The sequence below is a fragment of the Anas platyrhynchos genome, chromosome 2, assembly GCF_047663525.1.
Source record: "Anas platyrhynchos isolate ZD024472 breed Pekin duck chromosome 2, IASCAAS_PekinDuck_T2T, whole genome shotgun sequence".
Taxonomy (NCBI): Eukaryota; Metazoa; Chordata; class Aves; order Anseriformes; family Anatidae; genus Anas; species Anas platyrhynchos.
Window position 1 is genome coordinate 148910059 of NC_092588.1, and position 25166 is coordinate 148935224.

The following is a 25166-nucleotide window of genomic DNA, read 5'->3' on the forward strand; positions in this document are numbered from 1 at the left end:
CAGACTAAATTGCATTTGTAGGTTGTAAAACAAGGATTAATTGTTTTCATTTCTTAAGACCAAAGGCAAAAATAATTTACTCTACATTACCAGGACAGGTAAATTCTAATATTTATAATCGGAGATAGACCTGTTCTATTCTAATTTGTTCTATATACATCTCCCTTAGTGATGAGGCCTAGATATGGGTCAAGATCTGAAATAAAAATCTGTTTTCTCTGAATTGCAGATTATTTGCAGTGAATATTTAGTTTCATCACTCTCACATACCTCTGTGAAGTGTCTGTACACCTGTGCATGGAGCATGGGGAAGAAACAGGAGGAATCAGAGGTCTGTGTGCACTCACAGGGCTTTGATCTCATTGCAATTACAGAGACATGGCTGGGATGTTGTCATGAACAGCTACATGCTTTTTAGGAAAGACAAGCCCAAAGGATGAAGTATTGGAGTTGCCCTTTTTGTGAGGACACCTGGAATGTCTGGAGCTCTGCCTCAGGGTGGGCGATGAGTGGGTTGAGAGCTTACAGATAAGGTTCAAAGGGCAGACTCATGAGGGTGACACTGTTGTGGGTGCTTGCTGCAGGCCACCTGATCATGAGGAGAAAGTAGCTGAGGCGTTTACAGACAGCTGGAAGTAGCCTCACAATCACAGGGCCTGGTTCTCCTGAGGGGCTTCAGCCATCCTGAAATCTGGTGGAGGAACAACACAGCAAGGCACGAACAATCCTAGAAAGCATGGAGGATAACTTTCTGACACAGGTAGTGGAGGAGCCAGCAAGGAGAGGTGTCCTGCTGGACCTTGCTCTGACAAACAAAGAAGGGCTGGCTGGAGATGTGAAGGTTGGGGGCAGCATTGACTACAGTGACCATGAGATTGTGGAGTTCGGTTTCCTGTGAGGAGGAAGCAGGGCAATAAGATTGCTACCCTGGACTTCAGGAGAGCTAACGTTGGCCTCTTCAGGGGCCTTCTCTGAAGAATCTCATGGGAATGGGCCCTAAAAGGAAGGGATGTCTAAGGGAGCTGATTAAGATTCAAGGATCAATCCTCCCAGGCTCAGGAACGGTGCAGCCCTCTGGGCAAGAAATTGAGCAAAGGGAACAGGAGACCCATGGATGAACAAGAAATTCCTGACAAAACTTAAACATAAGCAGGGGGTGTACAGGAGGTGGAAGCAGGGGCAGGCCACTTGGAATGAATGGGACATTGTCAGAATATGCAGAAATGTGACAAGGAAGGCCAAGGCCCATTTGGAATTACATTTGGCTAGGGATGTCGAGGATAACAAGAAAGGCTTCTTCAAATAACAAAAGGAAAACTAAGGAAAATGAGTACCCTCTACTGAATGGGTCAAGGACCCTGGCAAAAGAGGATGAAGAGAAGGCAGAGATACTGAATGCCTTCTGTGCTTCAGTCTTCACTGCCAAGGCTAGCCCTCAGGAGGCTGGATATCCAGAGGTCCCTTCCAACCTCAACCTTCCTGTTATTCTGCAATCTCAGATTAGTAATTAAAAAATAAAATCCAGGAGGTATACATTTATGGAAGCCTTTAACTTTTAGAAACAGTTCAGTGAATATTTTTTTTTAATTAGGGTAGCAAAAGATATTTTTTGATATGGTCATCAGCAGACTTCATCAGCACCTATTGAATGAACAGAACGTACTGCTATTTATAAACGTTTGGTAAGTCATGAAGAACTCATGGCTGTAAAAAATGATCTCATTTTACCTGATTATTTTAATATAATAGTCAAACAATTGAAGTAGATTTATAGTTGGGGTTTGGAGTTTCAAAAGATCATCATCCGGCTTGTACAAGTGCTTTGAATTTTCTGTAAACTAGAGGTGCAAAAACTACTTGCACTCAAATCAATGGGAAAGATAGCCAGATAATTCTTACAGACCTATCTGAATGAATTACAAAACCCAAAAAGGGTCCTAGCAGTAAATTAAAAAGTTTAGACTCAGCTTAATAGAGTGAGGAAGACACTGGACCAAAGTGAAAAATTCTAAAAAACATTTAGTCTGATAAAGCAACAAATTGTAGGTTAGTTTTACCCATATAATACCCAGATAAGATGAAAGGAAAAATGAAATAACTCTCATTTAGGGATTGAAATAAGGTTTTAAATAATGTAGGTAAGCCTGAAACTAATTGAATAGTGTAGAAGATGCTAAACACAATGCAAAAGTGAGGTGTTTGCCCTAGTGAGTAGGGAGATGATAACTGTCCAGAGTGGAGGAAAAACGTAGTTTAATTTGCTTAAGGAGGCAACTAGGTATAACAGTGCTGGAATACTAAAAGCAAAAATACTTGGGGAGGGAGGAGGATTCCAGTGATATTCCAGTGAAATACAAAAAAGGTAAAGAAGATGCTGTAACAGACTGGAAGAAAAAGTAGGAGTCCAGCTGAAGGGTGATTTCCAGATGGAGCTAAATTATTTTATGAGAGGGTTTGACATGCTCTCCTGCAATACAGGGGACTGGGCTCAGTGACCCCGAAGTTTCCCTGTGCCTGTCTGACACCTTTTAAGACCTTCTGAAGGATCAGGTTAGAAAAATGGGAGGTCAGCAGTTCCTCAAGTGAGAGCAAGGAAAGAGGTTTATGAATAACAATCCATCCCTCCACTATGCTTCTTCAGTGAAGGTGTTGCTTTGATGCTACCCCACGTATTCCTCCTGCAGCCTCCCCTGCCAGCAGTCTCTCACTGACCAGCACTGGGACAGAAGTAGTAATTCTGCTGGTGTCTAATGCTGTGCTAAAGTGAAGTTCTGAGGAACAAAATTATAAATTAATTTCCCAGAAAAGTGAGCATAAATATGCATGTGCTGCATCGCTACAGTTCAGAAATTTCTGAAATTTGTCTAGCAGTAATATCTGAATTACTTCTCAACTGCATGAGAGGTAGAAGGGTAACACAAATTTATAACTGTCCTGGGTTCTTTGGACCGTAGGATGTGGGTCCAGAAAATATTGATTAGATCTAGAACATGCACCTGAATGTTAATTCTTGCACCATCTAATTTTAAGTGCTCTGCTGCTGGGTGAAATCTGTATTCCCAAGTAAAATAACATCAAGGTCCCTCACAGGCATTTTAGCAAGAACATAAGCCAAGAAGAAATACTTTAGAAAGAAGTGTGGTTTGGGGAAATTTAGATGACTTACTCTATACTTTGGACTATTTCCAGCCTGTCTCACAAAATAGCACTGAGGCAAATGCCTTTATTTATTATTCTAGATGTTAAAGCACATAAAACTAAACTTGCTTCCTCCTCCAGAGGAGATTTGAACCAACATCTCACCCTTTAAGTAAATCCTTAGATAACTGTGTCTCAGAGGGCACTCTGAGAAGGGGACTTAAATCTCTAAATAAGGCCGTTTTGTTTTGCCCAGAATAGTTAAAAATCTGCTGAGACCAAAAGAGAAGATGTAAGCGACTGTTTAATGTTGTTACTAGAGTGCTCTCCACTCAGAACAAGGCTGCTGACTTTGATCTCTGCTGTTCTTGCATAGCAGGATGTTGGACTGAGTGTCTGAGGAGGTCTCTCAGGTTTTTTTATTCTTTGAAAATTAATGTGTTTCTGTACTTTTTTCTTTTTTTTTTTTTTTTTTTAAGAAATCAAAGTTGGTCTACTCTTGCTTGGAAACTTGAAAAAAAAAAGTTATTGGTGACTGGCAAAACAACATAACTTGTGGTTGGAATTGAGGTAAAATGGGTGTGGATTGGGTTATTAGGTGAGTTGCTAGCTGGACCTTGTAGATCTAGGGAGGTTTTCTAGAACACCATATAACACAGTTCACATTATTACACTTGGGCTTTTGGAGCTTTTCAACAGAAAAAAAAAAAGTGAATATTGAAATGGGAAACATTTGTTTTTGCTTTATAAATGATAGCTTCTTTTAATTCTTCAAAATCACGTTGTGTAATAAAACAAAACATGGTATGCTGAAATAGTAGACCAGACTTCTGAGCTTGATGATCTCCCCAGTGATGCATTTTTCAAGCTGTTATGGTCACTCGTTATGGTAATTCAAGTCCCTGCTCACAACTACTTACAACTCCTCAATTTTCTTCCACAACCATTAGCGGTCTTCTAATAGTTAGAAAAGGATTATTCCTACTTCAGTTTCCCAGTGGTAGTTAAGAAATCTGTGCATTTCTGCATTTGCGTCCAGCTGTCAAAGTACGTGAAAATTTGTTTTTGCATGAAGGGTTTTTTTTGCCCAGAAGAGGTTCTATAATTACAGAAACTGTGGGAAGAGATTTGGACATTTTGGCATACTAATACGATAGTACAACTGCTGTAAATACCTATTTTTAAATCAACATAATGACTTTAACCCTCGGTAGGATAAAATAAAATGATTTTGGTTTGTGCTGAAATACTTCTGTTATTCATTAGCATAACTCATCTCAAATGCAAAAGCTATATGGTGAACCCAAATCAGAAAGGAGAAAGTTGTAATATATCAGGTAATATATACGTACATACATATATATAGATATATATATATTATTTTTTTCCCCCAGCATATTCAGAAGAGCTGTGCAGTCATACTTTGTTGCATTAAAATACTGGCAGCAAATTTGTGGGTGACAGGTTTAGAAATCTGTTGATTTTTAGAAGATTTGCATTCTCTTCCAAAGGTAAATCCATGTGGACTTCTTGGTTAACTGTAGGAATGGTCAAAGTAATGAAACAAATAAAGAGTTAAAAATATAAGGTCATAAGCGGGAGGGTTATTTTCATAGGCTGCTTCCTAGAGATGTAGCAAAAAAAGAAATTTACTTATTAATAAATTATAAGATTTTACTTCAATATTGCAGGTTTTCCCTCTTGGAAAGCCTGGCTGTATTCATCTGAACAGAGGAGGAAGTATACTTGCAGACTGGTTCAGATAATGTATTTTCCATTTTTTTCATAGAGCTATTATGTGTTCCTCCTTCAGTAGTCCTCCTTCTCCTCCTCCTCTTGTGTATTTTTTTTCCCCCAAGACATTTTCAGGGCTGGGAAAGAATCAGGACAGAGATTTGTGAAGCACGCAGCACAGTGCCGCGCACTCGGTATGGAAATGGCTGATTCTCTCTGAACTGTAAATTCTAAATAATGATAAGTGGAATTACTGCTGTAATTATCTTTCTTCGGGGAACATTTCTAACTTGAAATATAAAGCCTGTCTATTAAATAACATTTATCAGGAATGTTTCCTTAGGCGTACTTTTCCGAATTGTATTTTATTTTCATCTTCAGCGAGATCTGACTCTGCAAGGTTTGTGTTAGAGACAGGGAGAATAACTAGAACAGGCAAATGCCTCATAGGCAACAGGAAAGCGAGTGGAGAGATGAAAGATGAGCTTCCAGCAGCTGCAAAAAGGATATACACTTCAAGGGTGCCCTATGAGCCTTATAAAGCAATAAAGGAAGGAAAACAACATTATGAAGGGTCCCAACAGCCATAAAATTCCAAAAATGGCAAGGATTGCTTTCATTATATAAAGTGTTCGTTAAAGCTTTAAATAATGAAATAAACTCTGACACTGAGAATGGAAACCTTCACTGTTAGACCGGTCTCTGTTTACTTTACAATAATCCAGGCCATAAAAGTCGCGCTGCACAAATATGCCATTCTTGGGGAGCCCGGCGGAGGCTGGGGACCACACACTCGTGGCCTCCGAAGAGACGGGGTCTCCAGCGAGGCCTCCAGGTCGCTGGCGGCGCGCCATGCCGCTGGCAATCTCTGCTTGCGGCCGGGTTGTCAGAAGAGCAGAGGGTTGGAGTGAAAAAAATCCAGCAGGGTTGTTTTTGTTGGATTGAAATGGTTTTTTAGGAGTTCCTTTTTGGAGCTTTTTTTTTTTTTTTTTTTTTTTTTTTTTTTGGTGGTGGCGGTGGTGGTTTTTTCTTTCTTCTGAAGTCCAGGCGTGTTTTGGGTATTGGAAAAATGTGCTGAAGACTTTGAGACCAGAAAGTAAGTGGGGAAGGTGATTAAGGGATCTTTGGGGTTTCAAGGTGGACATGCTAAAAAAAATGTGTTCTATGTACAATGATTTGCTACTGTCTTGCTTGTTTAATAATGTAGAATTTGAATTAAAACTAAGACTGGATAGATTATATGGCAGATATTTAATTTGTATATCCACAGAATGGGAAGAAAGTATTTATTTTGAACAGGAATACTTTTGAAATTGAAAAGACCTTGTATCTGTGTTATTTTAGCAGTGCTAATAGAGTTTATTTTGTCTGTTAATAGAGTAATCTGTTTAAACATCTTTTCCTGAATTGGAAGCCACTTCAGAAAACATAAGCTATAAAGTACACGAGACACCCTTCCTTATCTGTCATTGAAATTCAGCCATTTTCTGCTTTGCTTGCAACATGCAGGAACAAAATGTATCCTTGGGGAAGGAGAGAATTCAGCTAGATGTGGGTGAAATTATCACTGAAACCTTCAAGCTATAGTGTATTCCCCTTAATAGGAGTGCAATTTATAATACTGCTTGCAAAGAAAACATGCAAATGCCATTAATTTACCTGACCAGTGCCATAGATTGATGTTTTTTCCCCACAGTTCTTTAAGCTGTGAATGAGGTTGAACATCATTTAAAAAAGATATTGGAGAAGAAAACAGCTTCTGACGTACGTGTTTTTGTGTTCATGTACAAGTTGCATGAAATAGATTTGTGCAGTTTTTATATCTCTATACTTCCACCATCCAAAATGAAATCCTTTGTCTCTGGGCATATTTTTGGGAGACCAGACAGGGAGACTGTCTGCATCATGAGTGGGAGAAGTAAATGAGTCACAGTTCTCTTTATGAGGAGCTTTGTTTCATTCAAATCCCTCTTGCCAAGATGCTGACACTGAACTTGAGTCATCAGCAATAAACAAGTCTTACAGAAAATTGAATCTTTAGAGGGCAGAAAATCATGGGCTCAGGAAAGGCACTCACCAGCGACCTGTTTCAGTCGGTGCATTTGAGAGGCATTATTGATTGCGTTATTTCCTGTGGTAGATTTTTCATAAGTGCCTGAAAGTAATTCAAAGTCTCAGTCTGAAATTTCATTTCAAAACATGCGTGTGTAGTGCAAACCATCAGCATCAGTCAGGCTTTGAGATCACTGAACATTAAATTGAGTGTTCACTGCACTAAACAAGGTGATTGTGGTTCCTGTTTTTATCATTTGCTTTTCACCTGTGCTGCGTCCAAAAAGACTGAGTATGGCAATAAGTACTGGCAACTTTCTGAAAAAAGGAAAGGTTTAGGTGATATTTATACATATATATTTATTTTATTTTATTTTATTTTATTTTAAGAATCTGTATAATGCAATTATCTTTTGCTTGAATAAATTTACTTCATATATCCTGGTAACAGTCCATCAAGATTGGACATGTTTGTGTTCAGGAAGTGACAACAGATCAACTAATAAACATTTCAATTGAAAAGGAAACTTTTATACTATATCTAGTAGTATATATCTATACTATTTACTTCAGGCAGTCCACTTTCTCGGAAGTATTATAGCATCTTATTTGTCCATGTTGAGAGTGTTTCAAGCTGTTTTCAGCTTTTAACATTTAAAAACTTTAAGGAAGGGTGTTAATATAGAGATATTTTTCTCACAGAAGTATTTATGTTTTATTACTCTCTCCCTGCAAATACTAAAAAGTCAATATTTGCTGATTATCTAAAATGCACTTTTTTATTATTTTCATTTTATGCTGTAATTCCATGACCAGTCTATAGTGTAGGCCTTGCCATGTGAATGGAGGCAGCTGTCTCACTGAGGAGCCAGGAAGGGGAACAAGATAATGGGAATGTCTTCAATATTTATGTGCACGTCTTATTCCTCATCACGCCTTGTGCAGTGTGGAATACCCTAAGTGTCTCCCTGCTGCCCCTGCTCCTTCCTCGCTGGTGATGACCGTGTGCGGTCCTTACCGGCCACTGACCCGCCTCCCCCAGCTGTGCCTGGTCATCTTTGTAAAGGGCAGAAATCTAACACTGTCAAAGGAAAGAGTAAATACCGTAAATTTTCCACAAAAATGGAGGGTATCATGCAAACAGTAACTGTTGTGGGGAGCATAGTCGAGTGAACTTACAACAGAGCACAGTTTTGCTAAAGATAGCTACGAAATACTTGTTATCGGTGAGTGCCCACGTAGGGGAGAGCATTGCCATCTGCAATTTGTGCCGGGGCACAAACCACAAATAAGGAGGTGGGAATAGGATTATGGAGAGACAAAGCCTTGGTCCTGTATTCAGCTCGACCAGGCAATCTTCCTTGGCGGGCCGGCCGGCCTTCCATTTGTGCCTTTCAAAGCTGGCGTTTTTCCCATTGTGCCTGAAAAGAGTCTGCAGGATTTGAAATGACAAATGAACTTGTTCTGTGGAAGGGGGGTCGGTGTGCAGCGTGCCTGTTGTTCAGTAGTCCCTGGCAGTCACTTTGAAATATGGATAGGAAAAAAAATCTGGGTAAAAAATGTACTATCTGGTTACTGGTGAGGAGCTCAGGCCTGCCCCAGCAGCCTCCTACCAGGCTTGTTCTCCTCTCCTGCTCCTGCCCCAGGGTCTGTGCCCCTCCTATGGCAAAAACCTGAGAAATCACCAGTGCAGGTGAGGAGGAGGAGAGCAGCATGTCCTGAGGAAGAACCTGGAAAATGCTGATGTGAACAGGAGGCCTAAGGCCTTGGGTGCACTGAGGTGAACGCAGCCCAGGAGGAAGGTAGCGAGTAGGGGAGAGAGCCCAGGGACAGGCCTTGGGATGGAGCTGAGAAGAAGCAGAGCAGGGCAGGAGATTCGGGAACAAAGCCAGGGCCTGAAGGGAGGCGAGAGCCAAGGAAGGAGGCAGGCAGAGCAGAGGGCTGAAGGCAGCTGCTAAATTTCCAGACTTTATGGGGGTTTCTTGTCCCAGGGAGAGCCATCCCCAGAGCTCCCTGCAGCCACATGCTCCTTCAGCTCCCGCTCTTCCTTAATGCTGAAGTCTTCTCATCCTCCCTCCATCCCTGACCTGGCCTTTTCCCTTCAACCTGCTGCTGGTCTCGTCTCCTGCTCATACTACTGGTGTGCCTCTCCACGACGTTCTGTTGGGCACTGCCACATGGCTTGGAGATGCCACGCACGTGCAGGTGAAGGTGCCATGAGAAGCATGCTAGAGAGTGCTGGTGTAACGAGGAGGGCTACAGGCCTCTGAAGAGTTTGTTCCTGTAGTAAATAAAACAACCTACAGGTACTGCCTGCTCACGGGAGGACTGTAAAGACATTGAGGATGAGGTGCTGTTGCCTTCTTTCTTTCTTTGGAGGTAGATTTTGAAAACATAAAGGAAAGTCCTGAGGGGCCACTGGCCTTGTGAGAGAAGAAGAGTTCATTAAAAAGAGAAGGATATTGTACATCTTGTATTCTTATGGCAAGGAACTCTAGTCCATGTAATCCCGTTCAAATTCGCCAAGAACAAAGCCTGAATTCATGATATGATACTGCTGAAGAACCTGAGCTTGGTGAGCCTAACTAAAAAGGGCAATACTTCTCGTATGATAGAGGCAAAATTATTGCATAAATTTGCAAAGGAATGGAGGATGTAGACCAAGGGTGCTAATACTCTGTATAGAAAACTGGGTGAATAACAATTTATAAGAGCACAATTTAAGCTTAGTTAACTTCTGGTGATTCAGTATATATGAAGAGCTTTCACAGTGAATTCAAGATAGCTGTGAAGCTCATTAGTTTTATACATATATTTATAATATTTTAATGGTTAATCAGTTACTGTGTACAATCAGTCTACCTAAAAAATACGAAGTGTAATCTTGATAAAGTGGTTTTGTGTACTGCCCCAGACTATACGATGCAGTAGACTTCCTTCTGTCTTGATTTTGTATTTTGCCTTCACGTGTTTTTTTAGCTTTGGTTGCCAGGGCAATGATGCGCACGATTATAGAAAGGTATCCATTTGCATGTGTATGTACTACCATGTGTGTGGAAGACTAAGCAATAGTTGAGCACCTATTGCTAATAGTTTTGTGTTTAAAATGGCATTGCCAACCCGTACATACTGAAACAGAGCTGTAATTCTCCTTAGGGTATCTCTGCTCCTTTAAAAGCAATCATAAAATAATAATAACAGGTTTTTATTCAAATTAAGATGTGCCTGAAATACATAAGCATTCGGTATTGATGAGCACAGGAAATGAATCGTAATTTGTTTAGCAAAACTTGAAAAGAAAAAATTGTTCATATTTTATAATTTTGAGATAGAAATAAACACATTTTTAATGACAACATTTTAATGAAGTGGTATCTATAGTTACTGTCTGTTTTGTGAGAAGCTGGAGATTATAATGGAGGGGGAGCTTGTTTCACTGGTTAGAACATATGCCAGAAATGTTCAAGAAGGGAAAAATTGTGCTTAAAGAGACAGTGGGTTTGAACTTTAAAAACATACGTCCTCTTGCCAAGTCTACCACTTCTTCTTTGGGTAAATATGGGACAGTTATCATCTGAGGTGCTTCACTCTCACTTTCCTCATTTAAAAGCACAGATATTTTAGCTGACTTGTATTGCAGAGCAGTTTGAGATATGGTAGCGAACAGGGTTGGTGTTATTTTAAGCGCTGTTTGTTGATGAGGGGTGAGAGGTTGGCTCAGGACACTGGCAGAGAGGCTGGGAGACTCTTGCCTCCTTCTTGTTCATTGGAACCATCCCCCAGAAGGGATCTTTCATCAAGGAACAACTGCTACCGTTTGAAGGTGTTTAGATTTAGTTAGCAACTTCAGGCCAACCCACAGAAAGCTTTCTCTATACATTTGCTAATTTAGCATCCATTTAACAGTGTGGCTGGGATGGGAATGAGTATGCAGTCCTTGTAGCAATGATCTCCTTAGGGGAAGGTTGAACATCAGGATGGGAGAGCCTGAGCAGCCACACAGTGCTGTGTCTGCCTGGACGTTACTGCCAAAGCTCCACTTCTTTTCATGGTTTCTCTCCTCCTAAGCTCTAAATCCTTTACAAATGTACAAGTCTGGTGCTGTAACTTTAACTGCATGTTAAGTTTCACAAAAACAGATACACTCACAGACAGGGCAGGGAACACATTGTTATTTTTAAAATCTCATAATTTTAAAACCCGTCTAATTTTTTTTACCATCCAGAGTAGATTGTATTGAATTTAATATTTATACATATGTGTGTGCACTCATGGAAAGAAGAATCTGGATATCTGAATTATATTTGAACATGTATTTTAACTGCTAGCTACGGGTCTTGAGCTCCAGAGCCAGGACTGTAGCCGATGATCAGGCCTTTCCTGAACTCTAGTAAGACTAAAAATATATGTTTTGTTCTATTTATCTAATTGTCCAGCACTTTCTTCTGGAAAACTTTAACAGAAAAATATTTTTTAATCCTTACATTAAAAAAAAGTTACCTGAAGATACTGCAAACACAGTGAAGGGTCATATTAATAGAAAGTAAGAAACTCAAACATTTGCCTTCAAGGTTTCTTAGAGGTTCTGTTGCCAAGTCAGACAAAAGTCTTTATGCTACCATTTTCTAGTGGATCTGTGGTAGATTCGTTTTATTATGTTTCTGTTGCTCTCATTGCTTCTTAGAAGTGGGCTAAACATTTATACTGCAGAAATGATAGAGCAGCAGTTTCAAATCTTGTGTGCCTTACATGCTTGATTAGGAAAATCCCATTAATGACAGAAAATGCTAATCAGCAATGTGTTTTGCCAGCCACCATGGGCCCACGCACTCCATATAATCCATTGTTTATTAACCTAATGAAGGTCATTGTAGCTTTTCAAAGCTTGTGTGACAGCATGTCAAAATGGTTTTAAAACTCTGCTGCTGGACTCCAGTGCTGGAATAAATCAAGGCTGGGTATTTACTTGTCAGAAGGGTTCTGGCATAAATGAGTTTTTTCTGGGCAGAACGATCATACCATGCTTTCATTTGTGTGTTATAATTGTCAAGACAGACGAACAGTGCAGTGGTGGCTAAGCTGTTGGTACAGCCATGAAGAAACTAGACTCTGACTTTATCCACATCTTATTGATTTTCCTTTTCTTTTCTTGGCAGGTGACATCACACAGAAGGGATATGAAAAGAAGAGATCAAAATTAATTGGGGCCTACCTGCCACAACCTCCTGGTATGTTTATCTGTGCTTGCAATATATGAAGATGTCAAGCATACTGATAGTTGCCACACTAAAAATCTGCATCTCTGAAGAAATTTATGTGACAGAAACAAAGCCATTGTTATGCAGAAAAAGCTTATTCCATCCATTTAATGTATATGTACATACATATATGTCTGCTTTGATGTGTGTGTACATTTTTTACATACGTTGCTGTGGGTTTGGCAGTCATGTCTGGAAAATAACATCATGCCAGGCTCGTTAGAGAGGCATTATTTATTAGAAGTAGTGCAAAACTACAGAAGAAAATGTGGTGTCCTACCTCATTAAGACCTAGGCCACATAAAGCTTTCTAAAGAGATGTATACGTAAGAGTGGAAGAAGAGGACCTTTTAGCTTTGTGCCTTCTTCCATTTCTGGGTTTCCTGCCCAGATCTCTGTTTTGAAGACACTAGAGAGACCAACAACATCCCTGCATTTCAGCTTGTCCTATTGTGAATAAGCAATGGATCCTTCATAGACAGTTGGTCTCTGTATTCAGGGATGGGTTACATGCACTTGCCCAAAAAGTGTAGGAAAATCTTCAAACTGAATTGAATGTCAAATAATTTATTGCTTCATTGAAATTATTTCCCATATGTTTATATCAGAAACAAGAAAAGAACTCTTCAGAGTTCGTGCTTTAGAGGCACAGAGTCATGAAGCTGAATATTTGGTTTTATGTGTAACTGTAGGCCTCTGTTTTGTGTTGGTCCCACTGGTGTGTGCCACACACTCTTGTGCAGAATCACTGTCCTCATGGAAGCTCCACTTGCACTTGGCAGTGTTTGAGCCATGTTTTTATTGTAAGCCTGGGAACTAGTTCGCTTTTTCTTTTACAAAATTCATCCTTTAAGGTGTTGATAGTTTTCTATTTATACTATCTGTGTGTAGAGGTACTGCCTTGTGTTCTCTTCTTCAGGTACATATATATTAGCTAGCTCCATAGCAGAATGGTATTTTGGTGCCTTTGGATTTCACTTGGTCTTCTCCACTGATGGAAATTCCACAAAAGAGATGGGTATTACAGGCACATCTTTTTTTTTTTTTTTTCTGAAGTAGCAGTGCCTGATTTGAGGGTGACTGTGACGTTTCATAACCATTGTGAGCCATAACAGAAAGAAACAAATCCAATCAACAAAGCTTCAATCCCAGAGATGCAATTATTAGATTTTTGGTTACTCGTTAGTCTGACCGAACTCTCAGACATACGGTAGTCTTCACAGTATGTTCTCATGATACATACATACATGTGTTATGAGGAGAGTGTTACCTCCCAGTAATCCTCCATGCAGTGGTGTGGTTGGTACCACTGTTTGTTTATACAGTTAGTTTTACCTTTTTCCTTCACAGAAGAAAATACAGCTTTGTCCAGAGAGCTCGTAGTCTTTTGGTCAAACTGTAGCCTTGTCTCAGACTGCTGAGGATTCATCATGCATGTAATGATGAAAGAGAGAAGGAGGACAACCCTTCAAGGTTTATTTCTCAAGGTCTCTGGTACGATGCTAAAGCTTTCCAGTGTAAAGACAAGCAGAGAGTGCTACATAAATCAGTCCAATAGTGGGATCCATTCAATAATTTGAAGAGGTCATGACTAAGGATGTAGCTGATCTAGTGCTATTTTAAAGATGGAAAGAAATAAGGTGAATGTTTTCCACTCTACCAGTTCCCAGGAAATTCTGCACTGGGAATCTGAGACATCGATGAGTGAAGGAAGATTATGATAGGATGGAGAGGAAAGGAATTTTGAAATATTGTCTGCTGTTTTCTTGCACATCCTTCAAGCTCAATCATTTAGCTGATGGCCAAAGACATTAGCTTCAACTGTATTTAAGTATTTTCTTCCAGAAACGGATATTATTTGTGCTTGGTCTTTGCTGTCTTTGTAGTTTTTGTTTGTTTTGTTGTGTTACCACTTGGACAAAACCTGAAACAGTGCAATTTGGAATTTTCCTTCTAAGACCTTACTCACCTGAGGTCCCTGCTCACCAGGAAGGGGGAGATGAATCCCTTCCAAGAAGAATTAGGATAGCCACACAGATGCTGCCTTGTATAAGCCTCTGTTAATATCTGAGCAATCACACAGATGACCAAATTAGTCATTTGATTCTTTGTTGTAATCTGTTTTTATTGGGAAACTGCAAGAACTTAGAAGCTTTGGTCTTAGATCTTGCTATTAAAGAGGAAGAGAAGTTTTAGAGAGAGTTTCAAACAGTATGGAAATGGGCACAGCTCTTCTGCTGGGATCGAAGGCATCGGGGAAGGGCTGGGATTTGCATTCTGTGACTGCACTCAAGAAACTAAAGGAAATCCAAAGGCAGTTCCCCTCTGTTTGGACAGCCAGTCCTCTCGCTGCACCTTTGCTAACATTACTAACGCCAACGTTGGCAGAGTGGAACATTGACCCCATTGGCTCCGTGAGTGTCCTGTAGTGTCTGTGCGTGCGTGTGCGTGTGTGCTGTACTGCATGGGGGCAGCAGCTCCATTCGTTGCTGTAACAAATGTAAAAAAACTAAACGTGAATTAATTAGTTTTTTTCAACTTGTTACAGCAGCGAATGGAGCTGCCGCAGTACGGTGTAGACTGCAACACAGTGAAGGAGCTGCCAGAAGAATGCTCCGCACTGCCAACATTGGTGTCTGTGACATCCGGGAAGCGGCCGCTAGAGAGAGAGCAGCCAGCACGGCAGGAAACCGGCCTCTCTTTTATTTTCGTTTTGGTGAGCACCATGAATGCGTCTTTTCCAGTCCATACCTGTCTGTAAGTGTGCCTCATCTGGAAGCCTCTGGTACACACCTGCATCAATAAGGTAGACGAGGAGCTGCCCGTGACAAGGCAGGACGGCCGTGCCTGGAAGGCTGTAACTGACTAAGGTCTGCCTGAGAGCGGGGTGACAGTGAGAAGGAATCACCAACTGTAGTAACATGAACATGTTAATGTATAGCATCCATGCCATGGATCCTTTGGAAGAGGTTTCATACAGTAAGCTGCTGAAACACAGGAAGGCATGTGTTTCTAATTCCCTTTCTGGCACTGCCTTTTTACAGAGCTCTGGAGGGGTCCAAGCCCATCAGGATCAGGAGGAAGCTGTAAAAGTCTAAGCACCCCTAATTCCGTGCTGTTTTCAAGTAGAGACCATTGCTGAAACTCAGCTTGCATCCAGGCCCTTCAGAAGCAGACCAAGTAGGAGCAGGCATCAGGCTGGTAGAGCAGACCGGTAGAAGAACTTCCTTGGGGCTACACATCCGCAGCGTAGACAGGCGAGGCGTGACCCAGGCCATATCTTGCCTTCTGGGGATGTCCTGTAGCTGGTGGCACGCAGACGGTGTGTTCCTGCTCCCTGGGTTTGTAGGAAGGCTGCAGAGGGTTCACAGGCCCCCAAGACAACGGGTTTTCTCTTGCCAGCCATGTGGACACATGGGCTCTTCGCTGTGTGCTTGTCCATGCTACCACAAGGCAGCCCAGACACAGTGTAAGCTGGCTAGAAGGACCCTGGGATTTGCTGTTCTGTCAGGGTAAGGCAAACCTGTGAAACTGATCCCTTTGAGATACCCATACTCTTCTCATTTTCAAACAAATTTGCTATTATACTCTAGAGGAAATCTGCATCACAACCTGATTGCATTGCTTGTGTTTCTCCTCTTACGTGGGGCTGCGCTAAGTCAGGTTCCCTCTGTCTGACACTGTTATCTTCCTCCGCCTGAGTTTTCCATAAAATGGAAATGATTAAATTTAAATTGGAATTTCGGTTTTAACCAAATTAATTATATAAAGCCATTTAAGTGCTAAATGGAGGCAGTAGAAGCATTGGCTACATACCTACATAAAAACACGTGCATACAACTGTATAACAGAGTTCTTTTGGTTGTGCTTATTGGGATGCTATCACGCTAGAAGTGGAGAGCACTTCCTTTTCAGGAATCCGTATAATCCTAATCCAAAAGGGGAAAATGTGCAGCCATGTGGTTGATACTCCATCAGGTGATGTGGGAGTGCACTCTTAGGGTTTCTATTTTGGACAAGAAAATCCCAGGGAGTGTGTTGTCACATATGCTACACAGCAAATGCTCAGGGAGCCTGACACATGGGGGACTTGCTGGGTCCACTGCACATCTGCAAGTTGGCTCCACGGTGCATGCACAATAGGTCTGACACATCCAGATGCTGCACAGGCTGCACATATGCAAAGGACATTTGTACCGTTCCAGCCAGGCTGTCGAACATTCAGAAATCCGGAACGGATATGCTGCATTTGGCAGTGTTAATGGGAGGAGGGATAGGGGGAGCCCCCTTTTGCTTTTCCATTAAATTCCCACCTGCTTTAACTTAGGGAGCCCGAATTACAGCTTTGTTTCCTCAAAGCGCTTTCTCCAGGATGTCAGTTTGTAGCTGGAGAGGTTCTGTGCGCAGAGTAATTTTTCTTTTCTTAGCGTGTCCGTCTGTCAGACATCTAAAAATAATAGTGAATCTGGACCTTTATATCTGCACATGCTTCCTGATCTCTCTTGTGCTGTGACCTTTCTCTTGCTGCCTCTGCAGAGGAGCCCTGACAGCCAAGAGCTGAAAGAATAACCACTTAAACAGGCATTCATTTCAGAAGGCTTTTCTTAGATTGTCTTGATTAGATCAGTCAGTTCTGGGTACGATAACATGTAGACAGCTGCATGTGTGCTATTAGGAGAAACCCTCACTAGAAGAAAAATAACTAAATTACCTGCATCCCCTATAAGCTGTGTTTTTGCCCAATTTGCTTGCAGTCTTTTGCCAGGGAATTTGATTATTCATTCACAGAACAGAGAGACGATGTTGTTATCAATTAAGCTTTGCTTCTAACAGCTTAGACATGGGTGGTTCATTCTCTCTTAATCAAGTGCTGTGTCTACACTGGATTACTTTCCGTAATTCCCCATCGTTGGTACCACCAACGTAGCTCTATTTGTAGCGTAACCGTGTAGACCAGTCACCAGTGCTCTATTTATTATGGCTAATAAACCTGTGAGATGCGGCGCTTAAAAGGCACCTGCTGCTCCTTTTGCAGGCCTAGAGACACAACACTGGGGCTCCTGCTGCTGGAGCCCCAACAGCACTGGTGCAGGGAGGAAATTTCAAGCCATGCAGTGTGGAGCAGATAACACCTTCCCACAGAAGATGCCTTTACCTTATGAAACAATTTTCTACAGAACTACAGGAACCAATTTCTGTATCCTCTGTTATTAACATGACAAATTTATGTATATCTGTAATGTGTGCATACATTTGCATACTTTTCCAAGCATATGTGTGCATCCATTTGCTTTCAACTATTCCTGCTGCTAGCCCTTCGGGCACTGAAAGTAAACTGGGCGATTACAATTTCATTTTCTCTTCCCCAGACATTATTTGGATTGCAACATTATTTGGATTGCAAAGATCGCAAGGAAATGTTTAAACAAAGCTTGATTCTAGAATTGAAAAAAAAATCCCTCATGTATTCACTTTATTAACAATAAGAAATATTCCCATCACATCTGCCTTCCTAATTCACAAACATCCTAGCAAAGAATAACCATGATGGAACATTTCAAAGCATAGATGCAGGCTAACAACATGGATCCCATTGCAAGGCGTGAGCATTGTACAACTCATGGCCACGTTTTTGAAAACAATATGAAGATGTTTTACAGATGGGAAGCCATGGCATATAGATAAGAGTTTAGTAAGTCTTGCTTTAGAAAGTGTTTTGGTTTGAATGGGTCAATGCCTTGCAGTTTGGTTAAAAAAGGGCGTTCTAAGAGCATCTGAGAATTACTTCTTGGTTACCATCTGTGGAAGTTGTGTTACTGCTTTGCTTTTGCCATACTAACTCAGAGACCATTTATTATTTTAAGCAGACTTTGTTTTATGATGGCACCTCTGTTTCCTATCCTTCAGTAAGACCTCATAACATCAAAGCCTGCTCAAACACAGAGAAAAAGGTATCTTCCTTCAAAGGAAGGAATTTGTCTGTTAATGAGACAAAGAATGGGTGTCAGGGAAGGAATGAGTAGATGATGAAATCAGCCAGTGTATCAGCTGTGGATGTTGGTGGTGGTTTCAGCACTCAGCATGATGGATTTTTGGAGGGAGGATATTTTTAGTACAGATCAGAGTCAGAATCTTTTTACAAGAATTTGAAGAATTTCAATGAAATATCTGTTGGTGTGCATGGGGAGCATCTGTGAAACATAAGGACCAGATATCAAGATGATTGTCTGAAAATCTGACAAATGGGTAAGAGAAGATGGTTCAGTCAGAGGCGAGCAATGGTAGGTAGAAAATAAATGCACCATTGCAGTCCTTGAAACAAAGCTTGTGTATGCTGGAAGAGAAGGAGCAAGTGGAGACATGTGAAGAGCTTGGTGCAGCTGTCAAAATGCAAAACTGCTGGAATTCACGGCACTGTCTGAATGGACAGGGCTGCTGCAAGTCCTGTTATTTGAACGCTGAAAGAAGGATGTTAAATTGCTGGCAGTATAGGTTGATCGGCACATTGGCAAATGTGTTTGCCATGTGGATAGGTAGTCTCTATATTCTCCTAAAAATATCTTCAGATCTAACACTGAGGCTTTGGGACTACATACAAAAAAATGATCTATGTGTGAATTGGAGCAGTGATGTGATGTCCACCATCTCTAAGAGATTGAGGAAAAAAAGGAAAACATTAGAAACATTGAAAACATTTTTAGAGCAAGTCCAGGGGAGGCTGAGAAGATGATGAAGAGGTCTAAAGCACCTCTGCCACAAAGACAGAGGGAATTGGGGTTGTTCAGCTGGGAGAAGTGAAGGCTCCACAGAGACCTTACATCGGCCTGCCAGTACCTGAAGGGGGCCGGCAGGAAAGGTGGGGAGGAGCTCTTTAACAGGGATGTAGTGATAGGACAAGGAGTAAGGGGTAGCTTTAGGTTAGATATAAGGAAGAAATTCTTTACTCTGAAGGTGGTGAGGCACTGGAAGAGGTTGCACAGTGAAGCTGTGGCTGCCCCATCCCTGGAGGTGTTCGAGGCCAGGCTGGATGGGGCTGGGGGCAGCCTGGGCTGGTAGGAGGGGCCCTGCCCATGGAAGGGGGCTTGGAACTAGGTGGGTTTAAGGTCCCTTCCAACCCAACCCATTCTATGTATGATTCTATGATTCTCTTAGCCCTGCTAAGTTTGAACCGAAGGCTTAACACTTAGGAGGAAATGCTGGAAGGCAAGCTCAAGATTGTAATAAGGAAAGAAGAAGATAAATTTGAAGTACGTGCATTGTTTGAAATTAGAACCAAGTGCGAGAATAAATGTCAAAGATCACCTGTGAAGGAAAGATTTTTAATGAAACATATCTAATCAGAAATTCCATCTTCTCCAGGTTTATGTAGCAAAAAGTGGCTTCCCCTCCCTAGTTGTCTGGTTAGGAGCATCACCTTTTAAATCTCGTTTGGACCAGTTGGATCCAGTGAATTTATTACTTGTATCTGGTGGGAAGAGTGAGGTGCCACGCTAAGTAACAAGTTCCGTGGTGTGACATTTAACCTATTTACAAAATACATGGTGTGTTCATCCCTTGGCTTTGTTTTTAAAGCAGAGCCAGCGGCCATTGCATAGAAGCTCAGGGAAGTTTGAATTGAATGTAAATGCTGTTCTTAAAACTGCACTGCAAATTCTGTTTGCCTTCTTTCCCACCAGCCCTGGAGTTGCTGGGTTTACTCTACAGCTTTTTCTCCTGAGGTCATACACTGTAATTTAGTTTTAGAACAGTGAAAGTAGCCTGTGTCTAAGAATGCCTTCTCTTTGTTGTCAATTAGACATTTCAGCATTTTTAGATTCAAATTTTTGACACAGTCATAGGAATAAGAGATGCATCAAAGCAACTTGGCAGCTGTCACTGAGGAAACAATTGTCCTCTGTTGGAGAGGGCAATGCAGTTATTGCCACGTTGCTGAAACACAGCAACACAATTCAACTACAAAAGCAGTAAAGGCTGGGAAAGAGGAACATAAAGATGAAGGCAAAAAAATGAAGGAAAGAGATGAATGAAGCCTGTTTCCAGCTGACAGTTCTGTGCATACAACTAAAATTATCCAGCTTGCAACAGTACTGCCTAAATAGCTTTACTGTGGCTCTTGCATTTTTAGCTAAATGCAGCAAAGATGGGATCCAGCTTGCATATTAGGATTTACAGATTGATATATCTGCATTAAGCTGTCTGCCTATGAACCTGGTGTTTAAACTCCCATTCTTAAGTGCAGAAACACAGTTAATTCAGTTGATGAAACCCAGAGAGCTGTTCAGCTTATTCGAAAGCAGATAGATACCTTCACTCACCCCCTGCACAGCTTTTCAGGCTCTCCTGGGCTTGCTGAGTTGCCTGAACATAAGTGTCTCATACTACTCAAGATTTCCTAAAGTAGAAGAGACATCTGCACAGTGAGCACATAGAAAACAACTTAAAGGGGACACGAGCCATCCTGATCAAGGCAAGTATCATACTCTACATCTAAAAAGACATTGGACACCTCTGTTTAGAGTCCTGTATCCTGGACTAGATCTCTTTTTCAAAATGGGAGCTTAGCTTAAGCACCTTCTTGTAGACACCTAAATATAGGTGTCTTAATCTGCAAGCTGAATCCCACATTAGCAGCATTAGATAAATGAACTAATAGTTGCATTAAGAGCATGGCTGTTAGCTCCAGTGCACCTTCCAATGCTTATGAGTAGTGTGATGAGCACAAAGCACTGATTTCTCATCCTTTTATGTAAAATAACTGTGTTCCAGGCATGTGTTTTTACTATATATTTTGCTGAAATTCTTTGTAACTAGCAATGATTCTTTCAGTGGTGCTAATTATACTTACCTTTCAAAGTCCTGCTATCCACAAGGCTGCAGAGGACTATGACATTATTAAGAATGATGCTAGTTTGACAGTGACTGGGATTGTGTCTGTCTACAGGGCACTGGAGTGACACCATCCTTTCTTTAATGAAAGTCATTCATTGCTCTGCTGCCTCCTTAAATTTAGGAATCGATCCAAGTGTGAATTCTCAAAGCCCATTACGCCACCGCTTCCACTGATCCCCAAACACATTTCAGTGAATCTGTACTTCGACAAGCATTAGCGCTTAACTCACCGAACCTGTGTGCTGGCTGTGAAAGCCATCACTTTGGGAGTTTTAGTTATGTTCAGAATTCCAAGTGAAAAGAGGATGCTTGTTACTGCACTGTACTGCCAGAGCCTTCACGGAGGTGAGCAGGTCTGCTGTTAACCCCGCTTCGCTATTTCTGGCAGCACTTCACTGACTTCATGGTGTTCATTAGTCTGTGTGGCTTTCACTCCTACCTATCACTCAGAAATGGCAGCGTGGAGGTTCTGGCTGTTGCATACCTTGTCTTGCACCATCGGCGGTGCTGGTACAGGACAGAGAAGGTGTGGGTCCCCGCGGTCCTGCTCCATCCCTTTCAGTAAGGAGCCATCAGCAGGTTTCTTACAGTCTCTCCAAATGTTCTGTGTTTTCTCACATTAGGGAATTTAGCACAAAGAGAGGTCTCCCTGCAGGTGGTTGATGCAGAGCTTCTACCTGTCACTGCAGGGTTAACTTAGATAAATCGGAGAACCATGTACACGTCTGGCTCTGTGTTTGGCTCGAGGTTTATTTGCTGGTTTTGTATTTATGGGAAAGTGGGAAGTAAAGTCACCAAATGATCCACAGACCTCACAAAAGCAGAAGGTATTTGTTACTCTCATGAAGTTCACTGTGGCCTTAAATGAATACCAGCATAGGATAAGTGGTGGAGTCACCATCCCTGGAGGTCTTTAAAAGACATTTAGATGTTGAACTTAGTGATATGGTTTAGTGGAGGACTTGTTAGTGTTAGGTCAGAGGTTGGACTCGATGATCTTGAGGTCTCTTCCAGCCTAGAAATTCTGTGTGATTCTGTGGGATGTTGGGGCTGTCTCTTTCCTGTCAAGGAAACTGACTCCCTGTCACTGCTTGTATCAGAAGAGACTCACTTAAAAAATATACTACATGCATACAAAGTAGGAGGGAGGTAAACTAATGTAAAGTATCTGCATTTTAAGATTAGATGGGAGATTTCTGTGCCTGTAGCAAGGACAAGTCTCTGTGAGGCGCTGGAGGAGGGAAGGGCGGCCTACTCCGGAGCAGCTCGGCCTGTGGTGGTACCCGGCCGGCCGGCTGCAGTACCAGACCCAGAGCCTGCACCTACCCTGCATGCCCTGCCTTCCCTGGGAGGTGCAAAAGGGCTTTGGAAAGGGCTTTGTGCACTGCCTGAGGCAGCTGAGGGGTCTTGTAGCCAAATGGCAGCAGAAGGACAAAGGCCTCAATGTATTTTGCTCTCAGGTCTACCTGAAAGCTCTGCCTGCTACAGTTGCGCATATTCCCAATGCTTTTCCTCACAATTTAAATCCCCTCAGCATTTCTAAGGCCTGCAGCTTTCTTGTTGGAAGGATGCATTTAATCCCCTTTTTCTCTATAGGCATGCTGCACTTAATAGCAACGCCAAACTGATTTTTGTATGCTCTTGTCCTCATGCCATTGCCCTACACAAGCAGTTTGCCACGTGAAGTTGTGGCACTGCTTTCTTCACCAAAACCCTGTAACAATTGTAGGTGCATATTTTTGACTATGTTTTTTTTTCAGGATTTTTCTAAGTATATGTGATTTTCAGAAAGTATCTTATTGCTGTGCAATAAGACTGGCAATATGGATAAGGGCGGAGTTGTGGGTACAGTCCTGTACAGACTGAAGCATAATTTTGTGAACATTTTCAATCAAGATTAGTTTAACTGATAATTTTAATGTTTGTTGTTAGTGTTATATTGGTGGTTTCAGGGTGACCCAGTAAAGAAAGAAAAACAGCAAGTGTACAAATAAGGAGAAAATTCAGGAGGAAAAAAAAAAAAGATTTATAGATTTCTTCTATTTCAGTGTTCAGAGGTTACGTTCACACACTTTCAAGAATATAAAGACCTGAAGTGAAATTGCACTTAAAGTGAAATTGCAGATTACTGTAGTGAAATTACACAGTACTGTACTATGGAGACAGAGCAGTTCAGTGAAGACATTTTCTTTGAATTAAGAGTGTGAATTATTAATTGCAGTCTGAGTAAAAGAAAATTTATGGATTCACTCTGTCTTCTGTGCACCTATGAGATTTTACTCCAAGTACATTTTCTAGCTAACCAGGTATTTCTCCACAGAATCAAGGCAGACTTAACACTTCTGATATTCTAAAGATTTGAGAGAAGCTGTATTCTCAGTTCTGTTTCTGCACCACAAAGAAATAAGTGTACAAAGCCAACTTTAAAAAAAAATGCTTTTAAAATAGTCTATTGAAACAATTAAGATTCATTGAAGTCAACGTAACAATGAAACATTTTTGTTGGTCTATATTCTACCTAAAATTTGTCGTTTCCAACTCATATCCAACCCCAACAAGCAAGCATTGAACAATTCAGAAATAGTAAAGTTTTTACATTGGGTTTTAGTAGAAAATTATGAACATATTTCCCAAGCATTGTTTTGTTGAATCCAATTTCAATTTTTTAATCATTCATTTGAACTTAATTATTAACAATTTAATTAAGTAGTTTTAACAGATCTTTCCTACCATCAACCCTAAGTACAGGAACCATTTTTAATTCTGTCCCTGCAGTTAATACATGGTGTGTAACTGCTTTTTATAGGCAAAAAATAAAAAGCAAAATAATTAATTTCATTTCTTTATGGTCTCTTGTTTTTGTTTTTATTATTTTTTTTTCTCTGTGAATCATAGTGCCTAGTGCTCTGCTTCATTAGACCTACGCTGTAAGCACTGCTTACTGTGTTTGTTTGCTCAGGTTCTTCTGTGAGAGAACAGAGTGGCATATTATGCCACTATTACAGATTTATGTTTGCTTTCTTTTCCTATTGTTTGTTTGAATTGTCCTGCTTAAGTAACGCACTTCACTTTTCTCGGGAAGTTGTGAAGGAAAATTAGTTTCTGGAAGTGTTTGTATATGTTGCTGCAGTTATAGCACTACTATCTTTGAAGAAGCCTTCAAGAAAATACCTATTTAAAAAAAAATAAGGATAAGGAATGAATACAAAGTTTGAATCTTACATACTGGCTGTTTAGACCTGACATGCAAAGATGCTGCAGGTATATATAATGAGGCTGAGTTATTTTAATTGTTTTGCCAGAAGAGATTACTATTTCAGCTTGTTTTTAGAACAGTCATTGCTTACTTTCTGGCCCTTGGTAGCTGAAAATGCCTGTAGATAGTGAATAGTACTCTTTCCACCAAGGATGTAATTTGCATAGGTTAATATTGTGTTGTCGCCAACTGATACTGTCTAAGTGGATGAGGTTTTAGAGAAACATTTATTATACACACTGGCTAAATCTTAGGAAATGTTTTTAACCATTTTGCAGGAAAGCTTCGAGATCCATTGCAATAGTGTCTGCCTTTATTAGCATATTAAAATATTTCCTGAATACTACTTCTTGAAAGGTCACCTGCTTGGAAGAAAATCCTCCCTAAACTTACAGGCTGTGTGCTCTTCTTATGTAGTGTATGATCTTGGATAAAGCTTATCTTATTAGAGAACCAGGGATATAAGCACACCAGAAGGGCTGAGCAGTGGCAAGTACTGTTTAATCAATTGACACGACCTGGTTTAGCCACTGAATAGTCATTTTTTACTTCTAGTGTAGTCTGAGCTCCTCCTCACTGTTAAGGTTCTGGAATTCCATGAGGATGATACATTTTTTAATTTTTTTATTAATGCAGGGGTGGACCAGGCATTACCACAAGAACGTCGAACTCCTGTTACTCCGTCCTCTTCCTCTCGATATCACCGTCGCAGGTCCTCAGGGTCACGGGATGAGCGCTACAGATCGGGTAAGTAGAACTGAAGACCAGAGAATTGGAATGAAAAATAGAAATGGCTGGTTCTTTGCTTTGCCTTATTTAAAAGAATTCTGTTGTAAACT

The 25166-nt window shown here is 40.9% G+C and overlaps 1 protein-coding gene across 8 annotated transcripts in view; it reads left to right on the forward strand.

The window, feature by feature from the left end:
- The window catches only part of DIP2C (disco interacting protein 2 homolog C), a 311738-nt gene that overhangs the window by 153000 nt on the left and 133572 nt on the right, over positions 1–25166 (forward strand). For 4 of the 8 annotated variants that reach the window (XM_027450454.3, XM_027450457.3, XM_027450456.3 and 1 more), the window contains exons 2-4: positions 12081–12152; positions 14731–14898; positions 24964–25074. In XM_027450454.3, the coding sequence (XP_027306255.3) occupies positions 12081–12152; positions 14731–14898; positions 24964–25074 (351 nt within the window). Of the gene's footprint in view, positions 1–5940; positions 5969–12080; positions 12153–14730; positions 14899–24963; positions 25075–25166 lie in introns of those variants that run through there. The other 4 variants (XM_027450458.3, XM_027450459.3, XM_072033825.1 and 1 more) reach the window with 2 other exon arrangements.